The sequence below is a fragment of the Sycon ciliatum genome, chromosome 6 (genome assembly GCF_964019385.1).
Source record: "Sycon ciliatum chromosome 6, ocSycCili1.1, whole genome shotgun sequence".
Lineage (NCBI taxonomy): Eukaryota > Metazoa > Porifera > Calcarea > Leucosolenida > Sycettidae > Sycon > Sycon ciliatum.
The window spans coordinates 11,193,076-11,219,600 of NC_088648.1; the positions used below are offsets into that span (position 1 = coordinate 11,193,076).

Genomic DNA, 26,525 nt, shown 5'->3' on the forward strand with positions numbered 1-26,525 from the left:
GTTCGCTGTTTACTTTTCACTGACTTTAGCCAGGCAACTACATTCTGCAATCAGCAGCAGCTGTTATAGTGATATTATCACTACACCGTCACCGTACATGTATTAGTCCGTGCCTCCGCACAGCTAGCAGCTGCTTACATTCCGCAGCGCGCTGCACTACGCGCGCGCGACGACTGAACAAGAGTATCTGTGGGCCACGAAAATTTATAGCAACGGAGAACGGACGAAAGTACGTCTAACTCCGGGAACTCGCTATCGACGCGTGATCGTGCCTCATTACGAACCGGGATTTATTCAATTTTTGAATAGTTGTCTAGTTTTGTTCATCTAACCCAAACCGCAAAATGCACACTAGAAAGCAGTACAAACCGCGTTAGCTTTCAGAAGGAAGTTCAGATCCGATACGACCTTCTCGTTCCACTTCCCGGTGTGCTACGTCGAAGCTGCAGAAGCCGTCGCTTCGCAAACTGCATGCATGCAGCAACACCGCTGTGCTGACACAACAATTTTTTTAGTTATTCGTGCGCGGCGCGCGCGATCCGGAACTGGCGGAAGGTAGAAGAAAAATTAATAGTGAACGTAGCCGTCGGGAGAAAGTAGCACGCATTCCACAGGCACGTGCTCACATTGCGGAATGGTTTCTTGAAAACGGGCGGATCAGTGATCTCTCCCAAACTACATTTTGTATTCTCCGTCCTGCCTGGACTACTCTCACATGATGTACTAGTAATGGGAAAGCCGAACCAAAGAGAAGCACCACGAAGCCCAAATAATTAGAGTGGTATTCGCCATAATAATGCACATGTGCAATGATATTGTACCGTACATGATTGTACAATGACGTCATTGTATGATGGCCGAACTCGAACAGAATGTACCAAAAGGTCCAAAACCCACTCATTGGGGTCATTCACGAGTCGAGTAGAGTGATCCTGCGAATGCGAAGTCGTCAAACACGGGAGTGTTTATAAAGTAAAAACCAGGGAGTCGTAATATTTTACGACTCCCTGGTAAAAACCAGTAATTTGCATACATGTACCGTATTTCCGCAAATAAAAGGCCGTCCTCGTATACAACGCCTTCCTTGTATACAAGGCCGGGGCAGGGGGCGATTGAAAAAATAAAAGACCGTCTCCGATTAGAAGACCGCGGACCTACTAAATGAGTCTTTGTTCTTGTGTTAAAAATGGAAGACCGTGCTGAAACTGTGGGAAAAAATAGAAGACCGTGCTCAAACTGTGTAGAAGAAAATGGAAGAACGGGGGTAAAACTGTGCGGCGAGAAATAGAAGACCAGGGTCAAACTGGGTTGAAAGAATAAAAGACCGTCCTCGAATACAAGATCGTCCTCGATTATAAGGCCGGGTTAGGGCGAGGTTGAAAAAATAGTAGACCGGCCCACTATTTGTGGAAATACGGTATGCCCGACATGCAGCTCCTTCCGCGTTCTCTTGACGGATTGGCTCGGGATTCGGCCAGCCCCGCGTTGGCGTCGCAGTTTCACGGATCCTCCTACCACATGACCACGTCTATTCGGCTACCCATCAATCATGGCATCAATCATTCATCATGTACCACTGCCTGACAGACTGTGACAGTCTGTACACGGTATGTACCACCACATCACTGTACTGCTACAGGCACACGACTGCAGTATACCGTCATGCTGCTGTGCGGCTACAATTTTTTTTATAGCTGCCGCTGACAAGTGTGTACCTGCACTCCTACAATCATGCTGTACTGGTGTTATCGCAGTATCATGATTATTCAGACATAGGCCCATACTGCATGTACTGCCATAGGGGACGCCCGGACGTAGACTACGACGGCCTGTATCGCCATCCGACATCTCACTCAGTAAGATCTACGAGCACCGTGCGATTTAGCTGATCAGTGATGTAATCCAAGATATTCCCGGTAGATCCACACGAAGCACCGGCGATAAGCAGCGAGAGGCTTTGACACGTTGACATTACAATCATTATTTTGACTCTGTACATTATACAGGACTCACAGAATCATGCCCACACTCCGTGAAAGTAGTTCAGTGGGAGGTCTACATGGTTTGGACGTAACTAGTAGTGACGTCCAAGCTCTCCATATCCTCTACCTGTGCGGCCAGTGTGTTGAACCGCTGAAGCAAAACCGGTACCGTGTTTCCTCGCCGCAGCTGCAGCTGCAGCTCCTAGTTCATACTCTCAGATGTGAACCAGCCGAGCGGCTTCCTTCCTTGACATCCTCGGCCGGCGCAGCTCAGTGTTCGAATTAGTTGTGCAGAATGAATTCTCGTGTGGCAAGCATTCACCTGGTCAGCCTGGTCAGCCTGGATCGGCGGATTTAGGAAAGCAATGAGTTGAGAGCCACATGTGCATTTAGCCAACATTAGTCATTAGTCAGGAGTCTCTCGAATTCTACGCAAGCAAGGTGTATCCATCAGTCTTTGCAACGATGGAGCTCTTCTCCTGAAGATCTTCCTTTACATGGAGCAACTTGGGCTTGGAGTGTTCCGCTGTTGACGCTGCAGACTCGGCGAGCACTCTATACGGTAACGAATGCCTGACTGATTTGTCTTCTTGCAGTTATCGTCCAGTGTTTCAACAAGGTTAGTCATCGTTGTATGGTGTATGTACATAATTGTACACTCAGCTCTTGCTAGTCTAACAGAGACGTGCAGCATCAGGGTTTTCTAAGTTACGATGAACTCTCCCGTTTCTATGGAGATTTTCCGCTGATTCTCCGTAAGCCATGCAATTTCCCACCCTACTCCTCCTGTCAGGTGCCATGCTACTGGCGAGTGATTATGTACACTGTGACTCTGCAGTCCACCAGTCCGCCACACAGGAGGCAGTGCAAGCCCCAGCAGCAACAAAGTCCTCTAGAGAGGTCAGCTCGCAGTCCCTCAGCTTGGATTCGGACGTGTCGACCAGTCCAGCAAGCAAAGCTAGGTCGCCGATCAGCACAGATCATGCAGCTGTGAGTGGACCTATGGATAATGTAATAGTCAGTGCCAGCTCAGAAGCCAGTCCAGGAATGAATAGTGAGTGTGACACTCTGCCATGTGACACTCTGCCATATGACTGTAACCACCGCTTCTTCTCACCCACCGTGTGCCAGTACGACGAAGGCCAATCTGCAGAAGGATCGTTAGTAGGTGCCATGTTTGCTTTGCATCACACGTTTGACTTGGCGTCCAACACGTGTCCAGCTGGTTCACTGCAGCACCAGGATGCGGCCATCAGGACCCATGCCTTGCTGTATGCACGGCAGAAGTTCCTGGATGATGCTGAACACGAGCAGCCCAATGTAACCAAGATGCTGAGAGAGAAGCTGGGAGTGAAGTTATCAGACCTGCTAGGTGTTAAGGTGCGGGATACGTGTGCATCGCTGCTGCTGAGTTCATCACTGGCATTGCAAATGACAGCAGCGGTAACTAACAACATGGGCAACACAGCAGCTAGCCATGCAGACGGCGCATACTGGAGTCCTGCAAGTAGCCAGGGTAGTGGTACCGGCACTGCAAGTCCTACTACTGCTTTCACCGATGAACAGAGCATAGCAAACTCTACTGGGAACAGCGACAGCACATCAGCAGCAGCAGCAATGACATCACCGGCAATGACATCATCATCACCAGCAACAACAGCAGCAGCATCAACAGCAGCAGCATCAACAGCAGCAGCATCAACACCGACTAGTAGCAGTACTGAAAGTCCAGCCCGCAACACGTTTGTGCCCTGTCAGTCTCCGAGTATGGACATTCTCCTTGGTCCTGGTCAGAGCACAGAGGTAGCTAGTGTATCTCAGATCGCTGCCTCGCAGTCCGTGCCGCAGATATCATTCTGGGCTACAAGTAGGGAGTTTGACAAGACGGATGTCTATCCGAACCTGTTTCGCGTTGTCCCCTCCGACAAGTTTCAGGTCCGTGGCATGGTGGACGTAGCCAAGTACTTTGGCTGGAGCTACATAGCGCTGATTGCTTCCAGTGACAATCTCTATGCACAGCAAGGAATGGAAGGAATACGCAACGAGGCCAAAGCTCAGAACATCTGCATCTCCCACGAGGCTAGCATAGCCAGAGCGTATCCAGAACGCATGCATCAGACCATTGACATACTGATGGCAACGCCGCAGTTGAAAGTCATCGTGCTTTTCTCCTTGCTGGCAGAGGCACGTATGTTCCTGATGGCAATGATTGAAAAGAAATATACGGATGTAGTGCTGCTGGGCAGTGAAGACTGGGTCAACAGGCTAGACTACTCCAGCTTTGCTACCAAGACTGGTATGCCCGCTATAATAGGGATGGCACCACGCGCTATCCGCGGTGATTACTTGAGGAGCATAACGAATGAAATTGCCCAGTCATTCTCCAATGCCAGCGTGCTATCCACGTTCTGGCAAGGCAATCCCTGGTTGAAAGCATACCTCCAGGAGAAGTATAACTGCACTGTTCCAGCATCGCACACTGGCTTTAGTGGTCACTCTCTTGCTACTGCTGCTGTCAACTGTCAGAATATGCACCAGGAAAGGCCAAAGAAGAGAGTTTGCTCCAACGACGAACTGACCAACACTGACATCACCAGTGTCCACGAGACAGAGCCAATTATTGAAGCCTTGTACCTAGCCATGTCCACCCTCCTTCACACACTAGCTGAACAGGCAGAGGATATGCCAGATGTGAAGAATGCATCTGAGGCAAGCAGTGGCTGCCGCACTCAGGCTAGACTAGATAACAATGCTAGACACAGACACTCCAGGGCTATATACTGTATGCTTAGCAAAGCTACCGTGCCATGCGACCAAGTGCAGCATCTGATACCAGATGAGTACAAGACAACTAACGTTAACAACAACCAGACACGATGTCGCTTATTTGATTCCGCAACACAGAGTGCTCTTCCGTTGTACTGGATAGTGAATGTGCAGCGTGTGTCCACCACCAGTTTGTTGCTGAGAAAGGTGGGCAGTTGGCAGGGAATAGGGAGCAACGTATCATTAGCAGAGCGACTGACTTTCTTCAATGCACCACGTCTTTTCTGGGGTGACAATAGTAGTTCGAATCACCAGCATCATGATGTCAAGCCATCCCGGCCTATCGTCCCAATTTCAGTGTGCCATCAAGAATGTCCGAATGGAACACACGTCCTGAGAGATAAGCATCTACCGCTGTGTTGCTGGACCTGTGTGAAGTGCCAGACCAATGCTGTCTCCAACCAAACTAACAGTGAACAGTGCACAGCTTGTGATCCCAGAAAACACGTGGCAAATGCTGAGCAGTCTCACTGCGTGGATAAGCACAGGAAATACATGACAGTCACCAGTGGTTATGGCATCGTGATCATAGTGCAGGCATGCATTGGATGTGTGACACTGCTACTGACCTTGCTGGCATTCCACCGCCATCACGACAAGCCCTACATTAGGTGTTGTGACACTAAGCTGAGTGCAGTTATTCTGTGCTCCGGCCTGGTCTCGTTCGTGTCCAGCATAGTCACCCTACTACCACCCTCGCATCATCAGTGTACGCAGATTCTTCTCTTCTCTACTCCCTGGCCTATCCTATCCACGGCTACCGTGCTGGTCAAGACTAATAGACTGCGTGCCATATTCAACATGGACGGTGTGTCACGTGGCAAGGCTCTGCAACTGCAATATCAAATTGCAGTCATCCTGTTCCTTACCGGCCTCGGTGAAGCCATTGCCGTCACTGCAGTGCTGGTAGCTAATCCTACAGTGGAGGAGAAGAACTGGCACACTGATACCATCGAGGTGGTGTGCCAGAGCAAGAAGTTCACCAGCTGGTACGGTGCCATTGTGGCCTATGACATGCTGTTGACAATTGTGAACCTTGCCATGGCCTTTCAAGTGCGCAAGCTGCCCCAGCAATACAATGAAGCGAGGCTGATCTTCATGGCTTCGTTCTGTACATTTGTTGTATGGCTTGCCCTGGGTCCAGCATTCTTCATCACTGGACAAGGTTTCCTGCAGCCATTCATCATTGCCTTGTCTTCTTCAGCCCAGGTTTGGTCCCTCTGGGCATGTTTGTTTGCGCCACGCCTCTATGAAATTGTTCGCAAAAGGGACTACGGACCTCAGGCTACCGATACAGGCATACCCCACAAAGTGTCTTCGACATTTGCGCACAGCCAACGCAGGACATCATACCGAGCTACCAGTAATCGGTGCGGCATAGCTCCAGTGCAGACCATCTGTGTTAACGCCAATACTGCCTGTCGCTCAAGAGATACCCCGCTGGCATCATCCTCCTCTTCACCATACTCAGATTCTGCTGTAACATATACGAGTACCTCACCGGATGAGCAAATGGTCAAGAAATGCACATCCCTTTCAGCATCGAGCAATTTAGACTGCACACTGCAGCCTCCTCAAACAGCAGCAGCAGCAGCAACAACATCCTCTACCTCCTCCTCCTCCTCCTCCTCCTCCTCCTCCTCCTCCTCCTCATCATCATCATCATCATCATCATCATCATCATCGTCATCATCATCATCATCATCAGCAGCAGCAGCAGCAGCAGCAGAAGCAGCAGCAGCAACAGCAGTAGCAGAAACAGCAACAACAGGAGTAGCTAGGTTGCATCAACCTGAAACACTAGCACGTGCTGTAAGTAACTATCAACGTGCCTCACAGCAGTATGCTTCTCAGCAATCAGATCCCTAGAGACTTTGATTCCCATGATTGACTTCATTGAGTTACTACACATTCGAAGGTGCCATTGGTCATGGCAGTTAGTCTGTGTTCTTGATCTTGTCAATAATCATTACCGATATGCAGTGTGTTCACTACTCTTGATCTCACGATGACCTTTTCAACTACAGTACTACTGACTACTGTCCTACTGTACTACTACTAGTAACTTGATTTGATGTTACCCAATGCCACTGTCACGTGATTATATCATTGCCATAGCTACGAGTTCACACCTATAGTATTATTTATACACACAGGCACATATCGTTAAAAAAAAGAAGTAAATTATCGTGTCCGTTCCCGAAGGGAACTCACGACGGCCGCTAACACCCGGTAAACCCTAGCGGCAGATGCAGCGCCTAACGGTGGGGGTGAGTGGATGAGTCTCACAACCACTGGCACAAGTGCCGAGAACGACCCCATTAGCTGCATCCATGTACCCCTTGTGCCTGGCCACAAGTTCCCAGTTGACTGTGGGTAGCAGCACGGCTGGAAAAAACGCTCCCAGGCAGGACTTGAACCAGGTACCTCTCGTATCTCAATCGTGGTCTTTGACCAACCCACGGTGTCTGCCTGGTTGCCCTCACATATCGTTATCTACACACATATTTAATACACACAAATACACACTCAGACCTGCACAGACGCGTGTGCGCACACACACACACGCCTACGAGTCATAATGATCGTGACATGTACATGAATGTACATGATTGTGCAATGTAGCTTATGGCTATGATATGCCAGGAAAAGGAAAGATTGCTGCCAATGCTAATGTTGTGCTTTCTTCTACAAGTACTGAGCGTTCTAGTTATGAATGCATCAGTACCAGTGTCTTACGTAACAGGTTCAATGTCATTATGGCATTATGCATCCACACAAGGTAGCCGAGGCCCGGACTTCATTCCCACAAGGGTGTCGGTACAGGAAGAACCACGGCTATCATAGCAGCATGGCTTTGATCACTGCGTTACTAGTAATCCACTTCTTGAAGTCAAAATGTTAAAAGCTACCCTTACATGTGCATGTACATGTATCATAGACGATATCATCATCATGATGTGCATGTACATACACTATGTTACTATGTTAGATAGCCCATGTACCTACATGTATACGCAATCACGGAATGTCACAACGCAGCACGATGGCTGCCAGTGAGTTAGGGGGGGGGGGGGGGGGTGATGTTTGACACGCAGCTTGCTGGCCATACTACAAGTACTAAGTAACAACACTGTTAGGTAGATGAATGCTTTGCTTTGGTTACTTCTTCATGGTTTCAAGCATTGGGGTGATTGGCAGTTTGTTAACCCCCTTCTCAAAGTAAGTGACATGTACATGTACATGTACATGTAATCAGCAGCAACATGGCCAGTACATGATGAATGCACAATCAGTACTGTTACAACCTCTAGGGAAGAACAAAGACCAGTAGGCCAGCAGTAGGCCAGCAGTAGGCCAGCAGTAGGCCAGCAGTAGGCCAGCAGTAGGCCAGCAGTAGGCCAGCAGTAGGCCAGCAGTAGGCCAGCAGTAGGCCAGCAGTAGGCCAGCAGTAGGCCAGCAGTAGGTCAGCAGTAGGCCAGCAGTAGGCCAGCAGTAGGCCAGCAGTAGGCCAGCAGTAGGCCAGCAGTAGGCCAGCAGTAGGCCAGCAGTAGGCCAGCAGTAGGCCAGCAGTAGGCCAGCAGTAGGCCAGCAGTAGGCCAGCAGTAGGCCAGCAGTAGGCCAGCAGTAGGCCAGCAGTAGGCCAGCAGTAGGCCAGCAGTAGGCCAGCAGTAGGCCAGCAGTAGGCCAGCAGTAGGCCAGCAGTAGGCCAGCAGTAGGCCAGCAGTAGGCCAGCAGTAGGCCAGCAGTAGGCCAGCAGTAGGCCAGCAGTAGGCCAGCAGTAGGCCAGCAGTATTACCTAATAACAGCACAATATTTCAGTCACCATTACAGCCTGGAATCCAATACACCACACGACCACATTGCGCTCTTGCCTCAGAAGTCGGTCTAACACCAGAAAAGTTAGTTATTGCATGTGCCACAAAAACAAAGATACTGCGCGCGGCTGACTGTACTTGTCCATTAGTGGCATTACAGCATATTATTAGCATTATGCGAAGAAGTCCATCAATAGTATTATTACAAGTATTATTACGATAGTACAACATGACTTGTAACAATTCCTACATAGGTGCACATCCGTGACATCCGATGATCCGATGCTTCAATTATTAGTTGGGAGTTTGCAGAAAGAGCCGTATTAGCGCATAGGACAAAGGTCTTCTGGTAGTGGCGGGAAAAAGGGTAAACTAGGAGCTGTGGTGTGGACCTTCGTGCAGAGCAGAGTGGTTGGACTGCAATTAAACCCAGGCCCGGGTTCTTGGATTCAATGTATGCCTCGTTGTGTGATCTTGAGATAGCCCGCACGTAGCCTGGCACACGCATGAATATCAGCTACTTCATCAACGAAGTGAATGTTGAAATGACCAGAACATCCTGCATTCGGAGGCAATTTTTAAATTAAGTGCTGTTTCAGTTTGCCAGTGTTTACCGCTACTTTGAAGTACTACATACGTACATGTATTACAGTTACTAGTCGTGTGTATTTGATGTAGAGTCACTAGTACTAGAGTAGAGTAGTGACCAGGAGGCACTTGTCCCTTGTGAAACAACACTTCTAATGTTCTATAATTATCTGTTTTCATTCCAACAATCTGACATTTCTGAAGTAATTTAGTTATCGGGTGGAGAGGTCCTCTCTGAAGATCATTGTCCCTGTCCCTGACAAGGATAGCTACTGTAACGTTTTGTGAGTAACATCATACTGCAGCTGTACTAGTAGATCTACTGCCAGTACTGGTACTGGTGTTGGTCAATGTTCTCTCTCTCATAATAATCTTCCTGTCTCCTCGATTTCATCATACGACATTACATTAGCAGTCCAAGCGGATACCAACTCCAATCTTCGATTCAAGTACCAACGTGTGTGGCAGTGTTCATTCTCAGTTCATTCTCAGCAGGTGGCTTGCCTCAGGCCTGTGCATGCCACTGGATCTGCGATGGTGTGTGCCAATGTGTGATACAGGGCGCCTGTGGATACATTAGGTTAGCTAATTGCAACACAATACAACGCACAATGTACATGCGCAGTACATGCACAGTACATGCACAGTACATGCACAGTACATGCACAATACAACGCACAATGTACATGCGCAGTATATGCGCAGTACATAGTAAGTAACTTCTTTTTCTTATGTACGTGATTGTACAATGTCATATCCATGTACGTGATTGTACAATGTCAGACCTATGGTAAAGCCTCTTGTACGGGCAAGAACAAAGTAATACAGCTAGCGTGTGTTGAAGAAGAAAATGAGCGGAAACGTACTATGCTGTGAAACACGCATGCGGCATGATCAGGGCAAATGACAGCTGAAAAGAAAAGGAAAGCAAACAAACACACACACACGCACACACACACACACACACACACACACACACACACACACACACACACACACACACAACAACAACAAGTGCCATACGCATGAATGTTAACGGCCAACGCCAAGGCCGACACCATCGCAAATTGCCAGCCCACCGAGACGACGACGTGAACCGCGGAGACGAAGGTCGACAGCCCGGAAAACAGCAAACTGATGGTGGATCCGCACCCAGGACATGACGTTGCTGTAGGACTTGTCCCACCTGGAGGCAAGGCGCATAGCAAGTCGCCGTTGATACGCACGGTACTCTGTGTGCAGTGCACCATCAGTTGAGCAGACCAGCGGGGTGAAGGATGCTCGCAGCTCCTCTGCGGCCGCCTTGTACTTTCTCTTCTTGGAAGAGGCAGCACTGTTGGATACGGCGTTCCAAGAGAGGTTCGAGCGGACATAGCTGGGTGCGTCGGCATCCACGATGCGGTTGTCAAAGTACGCCACCCTGTCTCCTTCCCAAACTCCCCGGACCAGCCAATCCGCCTGCAGTGTGGGGCGGTTGTTGCCATCCTGCACAGGTACCATCACCGGCTCGACAGCCACACCTCCCCATGCAACGTCTGCCAGCCGGGCATCGAAGTCGCGGACATCGTTGTGCCCGCACTTGATGAGCCCACCCTTCATGCAATCCAGACCATGCTGTAGAGAGAAAGCAGCTCCACAGCCATCGCAATGCGACGGGAGAGCGTTCGGCTCCTGGCCATAGCGAATGGCCAACTGATCGCGGAACTGGACCGCCGACATGTCATAACCTTCCTGCTTGAGAGGAAGCACGGTCAACCAGCCGGAAGCGTTGCCATCAACGATGCGGTTGAGGGTCCGCTGTTGGCGACGCGGAAGCGCAGCTCGGAGGACTTTACTACGTTCCGTCATCTGCAGGTCTCGAGCACGGCTGACCTCGCTGGTGACTTGACGGCACTGGCTGATGTGGTGAGCCATGTCGACCGGTGCACCGGTGCAAATGGCAGCCTGCAGAATCTCAGTGGCGCGCTTCGATGTGGCATGAGCATCAGGGGCTGACGTAACGGGATTGGCCAGGCCGAGACCTCCCACTTTGGCTGGAAGGGCCAACAGATCTTGCTCAACGTCAAGAACCTCACGACCTAGCAAGCTGGGGGCGAATACGTGCCGGATAGTGTCCCGCAGGGGAGTATACTCGGTCTCGTTGCCTTCCAACACACGCTGGAGGTAGGTCCACTCGCACGAGAGGGATCTCGTAAACGCGGAGTGTGCTGACTGCGGGTACGCCTTTGCTGCCTTGGCAAGACATTTGACACCATCGACCCAATCACTCACTCTGCTACGGACAAAGGAAGAGACTCCCTCTGGATCACCAATGTAGCTACCCAGGAAGCGACCGGAGGTGGTGACTTGCACGTTTAGATTGCCGAAGATTGTCTTGGCGGCCTCCACATGATGGGGCTTGACGATCACGATGGATTTCGAGGGCTCGGCGAAGTACCCAAACGCTGGACCCTGCTCAAGGAGGGAGAGGAACCACTCCTTGATTCGCAGCAACCTCCCGAGGCACGACGAGTCGTCTGCGTACCAATTCTGGATGTGATGACTTGGATCCTTGAGACGCTCGATGAGGGGCTGTATGCCGATAGCATACATGAGCATGGCTAATGGGCAGCCTTGGGTTGTTCCTTCGCGGCTGAGGATGGCATGGGTGCCGGCGCCATTTGGGTCTTTCAGAACTACCACTGGGAAGCCCCGATAGCAGTTGAAGAGGAACCTGGAACAGCGCGGCCACAAAACCCTGCAGTTCCAGAGAGCTGCTGGCCGACTGATGGAGTTGAACGCGTTTGCCGCGTCCACCAGTAAAAGACCTTCGGTCTCGTCCTGATTGAATAGCTGGGACATGGAGTGAACAGCAGCTTCAATACCAGCCTTGGCCCCAGAACATAGCTGGTCTGCACCGCAGGTCTCCTGCACATCCTGGCCGGTTGCAAGGGCCATTGCCTTTGCCTCAATGCGCTGGCGACACTCGCCGATGCCGATAGGACGGACACCGGGTTGCTTGTCCAACGCAATACCACGACGTGCAAGAAAGGCTCTGATGTCAGACCACGGCACAACTTCGTTGGCGTGCCTCCGAGTTGAAGCGGCAACTGCTTCTCGCAGACGAGTGCTGGCATTTCCGAATCGCAGCAGGAATGCACGCCAGTGATCAGAGTCGGTCCCACATGGTCCTGCACTGCCGAAGAGCCGTTTGGCAACATGTTCAATGTGAGCTCCCGTGATGTCCACCCTCTCCAATGCCGGGAGATCGTCGCAGGGGATGAACGAGTTCTGGTTGACTGGCTTTTGGGCAGGATGTTTTTCCTCCAGTGCTTCTAGAACAGTCTTGCCAAGCGGTCCTGTCTTGCCCATTGCCTCGGAGTTGGGGTCCAGGGCCCCACCACCACTACGGTCGGTTATGAGACGGACTGCAGCTCTCACTCGCCCTTCCAACATCAGCCGTTTGAACGTCTGCTGCACCTTCTCCTCGGTCATGGGGCTCAGCGCGGAGCGTAGGCGCTGATCGCAGCGCTCTGCTTCACGCACTAATTCACGTAGCTGGCCAGCTTCCCACATATCCATGCGGCGTGAAAGAAGCGGCCGGATGTCCTTAGCTTTCCGAATCATCTTGTCTCTCTGCAGCATCAACGCAGGAAAGATGAACTCACGCTCGGAGGGCTGCCGCTTGTTATTGGCCAGTTCAATTTCCTCTGCAAGGATATTGATGAAACGGGTACCAACATTGCCATCTGGCAGAGCGTACTGCTTTCCGCGAAGGGCGACAGTTCGCTGCCACAACACATGTATCTCGGGTTGAGGGCCGATTTCTGCTTCCATGTTCACCAGTGGTGCACCGAATGCTGCCAGAAATTTCATCTGTACCAGATCCTCGAGCTCTTCAACCACGTCTTGGGAGCTTGCGTTGGCGACATCATCCTGACTGTCAGCCAGTGAGGCCAGAAGCTGGGCGTCGCGAGCGATCGTCCCTGATAGTGTTGGGTTGTCGTCGCCGCCTGAGGGTGGCAAGTGCGGAAGCGGAGACGCCTGGGCCTGTGCATGTGTGCCTACTACGCGGTTAGGTACGGGTACGGGGCTAGGTACGGTAGCGGTGGTTGCTCTGTTCGAACACTTCTTGCTGTTGCCCGGTGTGCATTTGATGCAATGGCGGCCCTCTTCGCGGCATGCACAGTACGTACATGCTTACTAAACATGTGTACAATATTACTTTTAAAAAGAAGTAGCTAATCTTACAACAAAGTGCTTGTTACCTGCACCGCGGACTATCACAAGGAAAAAGGCGAGTACGACTTTGGCCAGTGCTGAGGGCCCTGGGGACCGGGGTGCCTTATCCAATACACGTGTAGATCTACGTGTGTACAATGTAGCAAGTGACCACCCACATGACCACTGGGCCATGGCAATTTTTCTGCGCCGAATCTTTCAACACCTACCAACCATCACCAGATTATCGGTTTATACATGTATACTGACCAAGTCCCACTGAACGACGTATCACAAGTCGCCTGATAGTGAAACTCGGAGTTGTGACAAACTCTACAAGTACTAGTCGTACAAGCCTCATTAATTTTGTGCCTTTTGTAAGCGGTCCAAGTAACTACTACTTCTCGTAGTAGTTGTGTTGAGCCTTCTCCTCTGTGCATGCAGTTATTATACATGTGCCTCTGAAGAGCAGTTCAACTGTTCAACTGTTGACAGTGTCGTACAATGTACAACCTACACTACACCCGGTACAGCCAGGTACAGGTACATGCCTGTACATTGTAACTGCTCGTCTGCAGGACGAGAACGTCCACCACAATGTGACACAGTTCCCGACGATACGTCGTGTAGTGACATTCAATAGTATCATACTTTATAATAATGATGACATTCAGCGCAATCATGTCAAGGTACGACTGTCACATCACCGGCAGCACCATGATCACCGCAGACCTCTACTGCTCTAGTCTACACCCCTGTCATTCTGTGCTCTACCCAGGGCAAGCGCAGTCAGAGCACGAAAACGGAAAAGTTGTCTCACGAAGCCAAACTGAAGGATAACGTGTGTACACGTGTACTCTTGTTGTAGGTCAAGATCTCTAGTCTCGGACTCCTTTCCCCTGTTACAGTCCGTGTGTACTGTGTAGTCTGAAGACTGCTGCTGCTGCTACTGCTGCCGTGCTGGTCGGCATTTGTTTGCCAGAGCAGTAGCAGTGACAGGCTGCAGGTAGACCTACTAGGTACGTCGTTGAATGATGATATCGATATCGGACTAGCGAAGAAGATCATCTGCTGGATGTGAAGATGCTTAGTTAGGGGAACGCTTGACTGCTCCTTGGCCTTCATCATGTCATTGTGCCTATGTCGTGTCACTACTATTTTAGTACTAAACTCTATCGAGGAGTATCCACTACTACTAGTACTACTGCTACTAGACGCTATTCGCGTGTGGCATGCACGCATTGCACGGTCTGAACAGGATTCGTGACCAGTGACAGCGTTCGGCTCAAAGCTGAGATAGTCACGACGAGTCTGTGGACTCTGTGCCCGAGGCTGGTGCCGATCGATACAAATCGTCACTGACATCACGACCGGTAGCCAGTAGATCTACCCGTGCGGCGTCGCACATAGCAGTTATATAGCTGGAACTAACCCCTTTCGGAACAGAAATCAGGAATGATCGAGTAGCTGTTGTGAGTAGTGGAGACAGTCAGAACTGTCCCTACCCACAGATTAACTTGATTATTTATTAATTCAAGGACTTCTTAGGTTCAGTAATCACACGGCCACTCCGAATTTGCGCGTGTGCCGTTTCGGCAGGGAGGTTCGGCAGGGTCAAGTCGTTCACAGTCAGCAGCTCATCTACACTACCTGCACTGCTGCTTCGTGTACCTGCGCCGCACTCGCTGTGTGTGTGTGTGTTGGCCTGGCGTTGGAGTTGGACTATCCTGCAGGACGACTGACACTTAGCGCACTGTACCGCACCCTGCCATACCGCGGAGGTGCATGGTTAGCCTACACTAACCCAAGGTAAGACATCAGTCTGGAATCACTGAAATGTTCAAACGAAGAGTTCAAAACTGTTGGTGGTTTTGATAACATCTCGGACGAGTGGGTCTTCTCCGACCGTAGATCATGGTAGATCATGGTAGATCATGGTAGATCTCAGTGACGTGTGCATGTACAGTCATGTTTTCTATGTAATAAACATTCTATCTGTTTTCAACAATAATTGTTGAAAACAGATAGAATTATTACATAGTCATTGTTGCGTATTTTTAAACCGTCAGTGGTAGATCGACTAGTTGACTGGAGAGACGTTGTGTGCTGCCAGTACTTTTCAACGTTCACACCACATGCGTGCACACACACACACACACACACACGCACTGTGACACACACACACACACACACACACACACACACACACACACACACACACACACACACACACACACGCACTGTGACACACACACACACACACCTCAGACCTCAGACATGCCCATCGCGGAAGCGATGATAGCGAACAGCTATGTTAGACCGTATGATAGCAACTTGTGCTGGGATTACACCATTCAACAGCTTGCAAGGCTGATGACCGCCACTATTTTTAGCCTGGTATCCACCACACAGCTGTTTGAAGTGACTTTTTCCGGCCAGTGAGTCCCTATTTTTCACACACACACACACACACACACACACACACACATACACACACACACACACACACACACACACACACACCTCAGACCTCAGACCTCAGACATGCCCATCGCGGAAGCGATGGAAGCGATGATAGCGAACAGCTATGTTAGACATAGCAACTTGTGCTGGGATTACACTATTCAACAGCTTGCAAGGCTGATGAATTGACCGCCACTATTTTTAGCCTGGTATCCACCACACAGCTGTTTGAAGTGACTTTTTCCGGCCAGTGAGTCCCTATTTTTCACACACACACACACACACACACACACACACACACACACACACACACACACACACACACACACACACACACACACACACACACACACACACACACACACACACACACACACACACACACACACACACACACACACACACACACACACACACACACACACACACACACACACACACACACACACACACACACACACACACACACACACACACACACACACACACACACACACACACACACACACACACACACACACACACACACACACACACACACACACACACACACACACACACACACACACTACTATGTACTATGTACAACTGCCACAAAATGGCCACGTCGCTCCCAGAAGCGGGAGACAACAGCGAGAAAGGAAAAGAAACAAGGAGAGTAATTGAGTTGAAAGGGGACCGTTCTACACACAGCTAGTGTTTCTGTCTTCGGTGGCGGGTGAGGTCCTGCGGGGCGGGAGAATCGTCGCTACATAGGCTGCATTGAATGGGCAGATTAGTCGTCTGGTCCTTTCGCAGTCGTTTGCCTCGAGTACAATTATGGCGGTTAAAACCAGCCTGACTCTTCATGCAGCGATCACAGGTCGAGCAATGGTGCTGGCAGCAGTCCAAATTCAGGCTGCATCTCGTTGAAACAGTTGGTATTTCGTCCGATGTCTTACGCTCCACACAACGATGAACTGCAAAACCGCCAGCGCTTTGAAACCAGCGGTCACAAACTCCACAGTGACGGGCCCCAGGCTGCTGGGCAACAGGTAAGGACCGTACAGCTGAGCACTTGTGACGGTGAATCCCACGGGCAGTGAATGATCGGTTGCAAACCCTGCAGGTGACTTTGTTGTTGTTGCACTCCACGAGATCATCCGGAGTCTTTGCAATTGCCTCGCGCCATGCTGGGCGATCCTGGGCCAAAGTGAGCCAATTCACTATGCCACCGAAACGAAGATCACGTGCGACGAGGTCTTTCCATCGCAGTCGTGGCCCACAGGCTGGGCGTGGATCTGAGAAGAAGCTAAACAGTATCAGCTTCGGAAGCCGGATATCTGGCATTCTGGCGACATGCCCAAGCCACTGCAGACGGCGGTGTCTGACGGTATCAGATGGCAGTGCTATATCACCCCAGCGTCTTCGCAGCTCCTGGTTGTTGACATGCTGCAGCTGTTGATCGAGCCGGGACACACCCAGAATGAACCTGAGAGAGCGGTGGTGGAAGTTGTTGATGGCAACCATGTCTCTCTTCAGCGGAGTCCAGCACTCACAGGCATAGAGCAATGTGGACAGAACGCAAACATCGTAAAGATGGCACTTGGTGGCGATGGAAAGGTTTCGGTCAAGAAAGACACGGCGCATAAGGTCGAAAGCTGCCGCTGCCTTACCGAGTCTTCTGGCCACATCTGCAGATGAGCGGGTGTCAGCAGTTATCACAGAGCCAAGATACACAAAGGAATTGACACTTTCGATCTCCTCCGGACCAACAAAGAGCGGAAGGCGGTCAGCACATGATAAATTTGCACCAACGGCCATGAACTTGGTCTTCGCTGTACTCAGAGTCAAGCCGAAGGAAGAAGCAACATTGCTGAACAGCTCCAAAGCCAGTTGAGCTGACTCACGGGATGGTGCAAGTAGTGCTGCATCATCTGCAAACTCCAGGTCGTTGACCGATGTCGTGCCAGTTTGACGGGTTCGCTTGGGAAATAGATTGCCACTTCCATGGATTGAAGATATCAGGGACACACCGTTAACACCAGCTGCTGCTATAGCTGAACGCCATGCTTCCAACACAAGACCAAAGTACAGGTTAAACAACAGTGGGGCCATAACGCACCCTTGCCGCAAACTATTCTCAACCGAGATGCTCCCAGACACATCACCATCAACCAAAACAGCAGCCTGCATGCCTGAATGGAAGCCGTCAATCAGCTGGATGAGTGACCCAGGCACACCATACACCTCAATGGCCAGCAACAGTGCAGCGCGTGGTACCGAGTCGTACGCCTTGCGGAGATCGATGAAAACGAGAAAGGCCTTAGAGCGGTGCTCGAATGCCTTCTCAACTACCTGTCGCACGCAAAAGATGGCATCTGTGCAGGATCGCCCACGCCGAAAACCACACTGTCTTTCAGGGAGATGTGCCTCAGCAAGAGGTTGCAGCCGGTCCTGAATAACACGTGTGAGAAGCTTCCCGACGACGTCCAATAGGGCTATTCCCCTCCAGTTGTCACACTTGCTCAAGTCACCTTTTTTTTGGAATAGGGACGAGCACAGCATCTTTCCACTCCTGAGGCACAGATGATGCTGACCAGCATGTGGAGAAGAGTGCATCCAGGTGTGGCCGAAGTACAGAAAAGCCGTGCTTCAACAGCTCAGCAACGATGCAACGATGAGAGACGAACCAGCCAATTTGCCGTTAGCCAGATGATGGAGAGCGCACTCAATATCCACAGCTGTTGGAGGGTATGCCAGGCTGTTGTCAACTTCCCGGCAGGACAACTGCTGGAAGACAGAGACATCGAACACACTAATGACATTGAGAACACGGGTGAAATGTTGCTGCCAGCAAACACGCTCTTCCTCCGCTGACATACACAGGGTTCCATCAGATTTGCGAATGGAATGAGAGGCCACAGGTTTCATACCATAGTAGCAGCGCTGGATGTCCCGGATGGCTGACCAGACGCGCTCCCCACTGAACTTGCCAGATTGTGCCATATCCGCCTTTCTCTGCAACCAGACACGCTTTGCCATTCGAACTGCAGTACGCGCTGCACTACGGGCCTTGCAGAAAGCTGAAAGGTCAGTGGGATCAGCAGACTGAAGCCACTGGGCATAGGCACGGTTTCGATGTTGCAGCTTGGGTTCAAGGATTGTTGCGCTGTCTGCAAACTAGTCAGGCTGACGTCGAGATTTCCGTGCAGGGATGGAAGCTTCGGCAGCATCAACAATCGCCGACTTGATAGGCTGCCAGGTGTCTTCATGGGTGACGTGACACGATTTCAGCCGATCACCAAGACCACTTCGGTACACTGCCCTGTTGCACTCAACAACTTCCCGCTCCTCCTCACTCATACCCGTACTCGTCTTCAATTGGCTTACATACGTTTCCCAGGGTTTCGCGGTGGCAGGCGCTGGCGGTGGACTGGTGCCGGAAGGCGATAGGTCAGACACACCAATCTGTGATCAGTGCTACACTCTGCACGGCGAACAACATGACAGTCCATGCAGTTGGTACGATCCGCTCGCCTAGTGAAGACAAAGTCAATACAGTGCCATGCCTGCGAGCGTGGGTGTTACCATGTGTGCAGTTCTGCGTCCCGCTTCTTGAACCAGGTGTTACAGATTTGCAGACCATGCAGAGCCAAGAACAAGAGTAAACGTTCACCAGACTCATTCATAGCTCCAGTACCAAAAGGACCACGAACTCTGTGCCACTCGTCATCACGCTGCCCTGAACCAACTCGAGCATTGAAATCTCCGAGTACGATGAGCTTATCAGAGACCGGAATTGACAGAAGCACGTGTTCAAGCGAATTGAAAAATTTGAATTTTTCATCACGACTACTGCGGAAAGTGGGAGCGTAGCAAACAAGAACATGAACCCACTGCAACTTGCCAGACTCCAGAGCAAACTGCAACTTTACGACCATCACACGAGAAGACACAGCTGTCCACTGTCGGCCGCCTGCTGCAAACGCCAGCGCTGAGCGGCCCCGCATCACGAGCGCGACTCCCTCGCCACGAGCGAAATTTTCCACGGGTGTCGGTCGACCAGAAGCAACAACAACAGCATCCTCAACATTGTATACATTGTTGCCAAACCACTTCGTCTCTTGGAGTCCAAGGGTCTCGATACCAAGTCGTCGAGCTTCGCGAACGACGATGTTGATCTTCCTATCTTCCACGATGCAATTCACTTGGTTTGAATTTTTCAAATTTCGAGTTGTCGCCGTCTCAACTGGGCCATCACAATTCACCAGACTGCGGACATTCCACGAGCCAAATTTTATCCACGACCTCCGTCTCCTCTTTTTCCTCGTCTCCTCTCTCGCCATTGTACTAAGGGCTTACTAGATAGACGTCCGAGTAGAGAGCCAATCTACACGAACCGGCGCGCGCAGGACGACGACAAGTGGTGGCAACAGGAAACCACCCAGTCTTGATGTCGTGAGCTCCCACGCGCGCAGTCAAGGGCCACCGCCCTTGGGACGACCCTGGAAGCCCAGAGTCGTCCCACGGAGAAAGAACTTTGGACGAAAAACTGCCAAAGGGCGAGAGCTAAAAAGTTCAAACCGTCCCCAACACTGCCCGAGGACACACCTGAGGACACACACACACACACACACACACACACACACACACACACACACACACACACACACACACAAAGTCACAATCACTGTCAGCAGTTTTAGGTTCGCTCAGTCATGCTTCTAGGGCCCTTATGCCAGTAATGGTTGTGTAAATTGAGAGTGAGAGGTCCTGTGACATGTATTGTTGCTCTGAACTGGGAATGAATATGTGAATATGTGAACTATCACGGTACGAAATTAGCCACAACAGCAGCGACATTAGGAGCTCTCACATTAGGAGTGGAAGAGCTTTATAGGAAATCCATGTTTGTGGGGGAAATTGTAGGAAAGTATTCAAAGTTAGCCCATACCATACTAAACGCGGGCAGTTATTGTTCGCAGTCACTGCTTGCAGAGTAGATCATTGCTGTACCAAGGCACTACCGAAAGAAAGAGCCTGCTAAAATTATAGGCCTTCACTAATAAAACTAACTGACCAGATTTTGAACAGGCAGACGTGCACAATCTAGCACCAAACTGACAAGGAGTACTGAGACGTCATTGTGCACATCTGACTGTTGAATATCTCGTCTAAGTAGTTGGTGGTCTGTAGCGTATGACTTGCGCCCCACATTTGTCCATGTTTTCATCTCGTAAACCATAGGTCAATTTTAAACCAAAGGTTCATTCGACAAAGCCCATAGACGACTTGCAGTAGTGGAAGCAGCAACAGTAGGAGCAGCACTTGGATAGCACTGGCAGTTCTTACTGGTTTTATCCAGATGCAGACATGCTGGCCTGGGTGTCTGATAATTTGTATCATCTAATGATATGCTACAATGTCTTGCTTAATTTAAGTATCATGTTCAGCTCACTAGTGGTGCTACAGTATGTCATCACGTACTGTGCAACTTTGAGCTTCACAGTTATCTATCGTAGTCAGACTTGCACACCACAGCCTGAAAACCTCTGGCCTAGTCTGGGTTGCCTTTGAGAAAAGAGCATTATAGATCTCAGAGAAATGATACTTCAATCCCGTTGATGTAACGCCTTATCAGTTATGGGCAGTGCATTCTATTCAGAGGTGTTGAGCTTTGGCCTGCTGGGCTGCTGAGAACCAGCAACCAGGCACTCTACTCACACCCACCGTGACCCACCGTGACCCACCGTGACCCGGCCCGCCGCAAAGCACAGCACTAGTTTATTCATAGGGCACTTGGTATTATTTCTCTGACCTGTAGCACTGCAGTAGGAGCACAGCATTGAAAATCACTGTGTACCGTTATGTAGCACTGTGCTGGAGGGGGGGTCTAGATGGTGGATGACCCACGTGACCAGTTTCTAGTAGTCGGCAAGTGCAAATGAAAATCTGTGATCACTAATTGTTCTGCTCAATAGTCAGCTTTGTCTACTGTATGATGTCATATATCTACTGTATGATGTCACATATCTACTGTATGATGTCACATATCTACTGTATGATGTCACATATCTACTGTATGATGTCATATGTCTGTATGAATCCCATTCTAGCTCAGCACCAGTCACCACTTCTAAACAAAATTGGTGTGTTGTATGCTCTCTTGTACTTCTTCAGGTTACCAAGCATCTGTATGGACTCAGCCACTACAGGGCAGATCATCAGGTGGTGTACATGTCATTGTCCCTACATGAATATAATTATTCTGTTATCTTACAAGTTGCTAATGTACACTCCATGCAGTTGCCTCTATCACCTCCTCTAGCATCATGATCTTTATCACCATCTAGTATCACCATCACTATCACCAACACCATCACCATCACCACAACCATCCAACAGCATTAATGAACCAGTACTGCTATTGGTAAGATAGCGAACCTAGGTGTGCTACATCCCTATAGCCGGAACCAGACACAGAGACACACACGGACGTGGATACAGACACGGATGCAGACGTAGACCAGGACTGCTGCTGGATCTGTGAAGTCAGCCATCGCTTGCTTGGTGCTTGCTGCTGCGGGGAGGGTCCCTGCACTGGGCATTGTGAGCAATGGTGTCTATGGTAGGCAGTGGTGCTGCTATACGGCTGCTGCCTGCACCACCAGCCTGGTTGAGCCTGATGCTGGTAGCAACTACATTAGCCATGACAACATCAGACAGTGGCCATGGCAGTCTGGGTTTGAGTACAGCCACTATGATGCGCCCAGTTGATGTGATATCGTCAACGGGTGATGGTGATGCGACTATGTCCACAAATGAGATGGACGTTGGTGAGCAGGAGACGTCGGCAGGAGATCAGGGACAGCGGCAGCAGCAGGCTACATCATCTAGGCACAACTACACACAGTGTGTGCAGCTGCAGACTGAGTGTATGTATATTGAACACGCGCAAGAGAATGGCTGGTTTGGTTTGTCCCCGGGTGATAACGACAGCGCATTGATCTTACATCGTGTTCTTATAGGCCTGCAGTTGTTCATCGGCCGTTTCAACCACCGTCACCAGAACAGCAGCAGCAGCAGCAGCAGTGATGGTGATGGTGATGGTGTGATGGGAACTACCAGTGTGACTGCACAATCACTATCATCCTGTACAGACCTATCGGATGTTGAGATACTCTGCAGTGTGCTGACGGAGAGTAACGACACGTGTATGCCGGTCACTGATGCACCTAGCGCATTGTCTGGATTGTGTTTGGAGGCTTGGCATATACAACTTGTGCTTCTGCCCAGCGTGTCACAAAACAGTCGCTTTGTCTATTTTCTCCATATCCTCGCCCGTATCTACTGTAGCGAAAGCAGTCAGTTGAGTAATGTTGTCAGAGATTGCCGTGGTGATCTGAGAAACGTCACCGTGTCCTCTGCGCAAGAATGCTCATATGACCACGAGGCAAACCAAACACTAATAAAAGCCTGCCGTGATGCCTTGTTGACCAGAATACCATCTGAACAATGGTGTCCGTTCCCATTTGTTGCTGTAGAGCGAAGTCGCCTCCCCAATGATTCCTTTTTCAGTAATCTCCAAGGGACAACTGTCGATAACTTGCTTCAGGGCGAGCATGATGACCACCTCATTGAACAAAGGTTGCGTGAATTATGTCCTGTTGACTTACAAGTTGCAGTTGAGGACGACGACACTTCCCACGAGGATGACAGAGATAACAGCAGCAGTACTGACACAGGTAATGCCACTGCTGCTGCTACTACTGTTGCTACTACTGTTGCTCCCGCTGCTACAAGCCAAGATGAAGGGGAAGATGAAGAGGAAGATGAAGAGGCCCAAGTGGACGAAGTGACTATCCTGCGTGGACAAATAACGGCTGATATTCTTGGCGTAAAGAAACTTCTGGATGACCTAACTACATCTAGAGGAAGTAAGGATACTCTCATCGAGGAACTGGAAGGTCGTATCTACTGTGCGCGACATTGCAATGTTGAGCGGGCATACTCACAGCGTACGACACGAACGTTTATAGCGTATTGGGCTGCTATAGCATTCCTGGCCCTTACGGTGCTGCCGCTCCTGGTTGTAGTGTCGGGAATATGCTCTGGATTCAAAGCCATGTGGGAGTATCCTAGCCGACTCATGTTGTACTTGGCAGCTGCTGTGTTCTTCTACGGTGCGTACTTGCTACCGGCCTTTCTGGAGCTATTGTCAGTACGGAGTATCAGTTGTAATGCCGATATGACATCGGCTACGTCAGCTGATTTGAAACGTAATCCGCTCGCATCATACTCGTGTGCCATCAACACGTTTGGTGTGTTTCTCTTTCGCTTCATGACATTGTTTGTTTCTGCTGCCTGGTGGCAGCTGGCCGTGAAACTGCAGCTGTGGACAAAGAGTCGCTGGTATGCTGTAGATATACAAGGCTGGGGTGAATGTATTGGCATAGCCATTGTACTGGCTGCAACTACTATTATCACTGGTATATCGACCAACAGCAACTATCATACAAATCAGTTAGTGCACATCTGTGTGGACGGGACATCCGACAAAGTTCGCTACGCCATTGAGCTCACTGCCACAATACTATCCTTCATCTGCATAGGGGATGGCTGTCGTCGCCTCATTGGCCTCTACAGGAAATCCAAACGATTCCAAGGTCGGCACACATCCATGGCAGCATCTCAGCGCAATGCGGTGTCAGATGACAACGATGACACGCTTGTGGCAGCAGAAGAGATGCCCAACAACGGCACAAAGCAAAGCGTTCGCCTGCAGCAGCAGCAGCAGCAGCAGCAGCAGCAACGGAGGCCCAAACGCTCCGTCGCCGGCAACAGCCGCAACACGTCCAAGCGTGCGAACAGCATGATGGTGGAGTTGATGAGACGCATTGTCTTCTTCTTCGTTGGCATCTTTGTAGCTGGTACCACCATAGAATTGTCTCTCTACTTTGTAAGCACGCTGAGCGAGAGTGATATAGAGAAGGTGGGTGCAATGTTCACTCAGTATGCAAAGTGTACACGAGTAACATGTGGCAATACTGACCTCTGCTCACCATTACTAGCTGACGTACCCAGTCATATCTACACTCTGTACACCTGCATACACACTCTGAACATTCTATGCGCACTGCTCTTGTGTGGTGGCGTGCTGTCACCATTGGCATGGAGACGCAAACTCTCCATCAAGGAAAAGGCGCGCGAGAGACGCCGAAGGCTTGCAACATCGACACGTCGAACGCAGTCGACTAGACTCTCGAAAATCAATCCACCTACTACCACCGCTGCCGACTCTGAGTTATCCAACAACTCCGGTCAACAACAGCACGTTGCACGGATGAACGGTGGTGATGTTTCCAGGGGGAAAGAGTCACCAGGGCATATTTTGAGAGAGAGCCCTTTACTGGACCAAGAACAAATTGATGGGCAGTTAGCTGTGACTCCAATACCACCTTACACTAAGTGTAGCCTGTCTAGCTCCCCCTTCTCCCCGGACTCAGCATTTGAATCGGGTTACTACTAGGGCTCCAACGGTCACGGTTTTACCCCTTACGGTTAACTGCTAAGCTAATGGTCGGTTTAACGGTTATAACCTATAAGCCACGGCAATCCTGCGGACTCTTTTTTAACCATATTTGACTATACTCATTCAAAAAATGTACCCTTTTCAGCACAACGCACAAATGTACATTCTCCTGCATGCTCATTCATACATACTCTCACACCAAGAGACCAGATATGACCGAGTTGACAGCCCAGAAATTGCTTACGCGTGCGACAGCCTGCGAAAATGCATACTTTGCAACGACCTGATACTTGAAAAATTGACTGAAAAGTTATCTTTATCGGTTAACCGTTAATTCTTCCTAACCGGTCTGCAACCGGTTAATCGGACTAACTGTTTGAGCCCTAGTTACTACCTCTGACAATGCTCACTGCGGTGGCCATGCACCAGTAGCTAACTCTATCCACCGTTAGACTTTGCCCTCGGATTATTATCTGATATGATCTCTGCTGACTGACTGCGACTTGATGGTATGTACGCTCGCTTGGTACTATTATGTCATTGTCTCTACCCATGATGTCATTTTCTGATTTTTTAATTATTTTGATGTCACTGCTTTTCTTGAGCCCTCATTGCTGAACATATCTTCTTGATACTGTACCCGTAGATTAGGACACTCTTTTCGTATTCCATGTTTAGAGAAACAACGTAATTACTACTGTTGCATTGTACTTACAGCTAGGAGTGGATACTTGCAGCTAGGAGTAGGAATGGATACTTGCAGCGTTCATGATGACTGTGTGCTCTTAGGGCGTGTCAGGGATGATTCTCTCGCGCGCATCGTTTGTACCTTTCCGCTGGCTGCTGTGTCTAGAACTCAATTGCTGTGAGTGGTCGCAACTGTTGCCTTGGCTACCATTGAGTGGTGGTCGTGGTATCTGTTGCCATGGTTAATGCAAGCCATGATGTTGAGTTGCAGCAACAGAAACAAACACGAGCAATAGACATGCATTCCGGGAGGGTTCTGGTATGAGACTGAGCAGGGCAGGCAGCAGGAGGGGGGGGGGGGGTGTTCAGGTATCTGGCATTAGAAGCAGGAGGGGAGAGGAGGGGGGGGGGGGGTCAGAGTTCTGGCATCAAAAGCAGGTTATGTTA

General features: G+C 50.1%; 2 protein-coding genes across 2 annotated transcripts; both read left to right on the forward strand.

The window, feature by feature from the left end:
* Positions 1-2,174: 2,174 nt before the first annotated feature.
* Positions 2,175-7,366, forward strand: LOC135819371 (metabotropic glutamate receptor 2-like). The gene has a single exon (XM_065332567.1). The coding sequence runs from the start codon at positions 2,745-2,747 to the stop codon at positions 6,675-6,677; it is 3,933 nt and encodes a 1,310-aa protein (XP_065188639.1). The 5' UTR covers positions 2,175-2,744; the 3' UTR covers positions 6,678-7,366.
* Positions 7,367-14,338: 6,972 nt separating this feature from the next.
* LOC135819372 (uncharacterized) lies at positions 14,339-26,246 on the forward strand. The gene is made up of 2 exons (XM_065332568.1): positions 14,339-15,223; positions 22,040-26,246. The coding sequence occupies exon 2, from the start codon at positions 22,476-22,478 to the stop codon at positions 25,386-25,388; it is 2,913 nt and encodes a 970-aa protein (XP_065188640.1). The 5' UTR covers positions 14,339-15,223; positions 22,040-22,475; the 3' UTR covers positions 25,389-26,246.
* Positions 26,247-26,525: the final 279 nt, after the last annotated feature.

Excerpts from the sequence above, each read along its gene's own strand:
- LOC135819371 (XM_065332567.1), top strand. The coding sequence starts at position 2,745 with ATGCAATTTCCCACCCTACTCCTCCTGTCAGGTGCCATGCTACTGGCG.
- LOC135819372 (XM_065332568.1), top strand. The coding sequence starts at position 22,476 with ATGGTGTCTATGGTAGGCAGTGGTGCTGCTATACGGCTGCTGCCTGCA.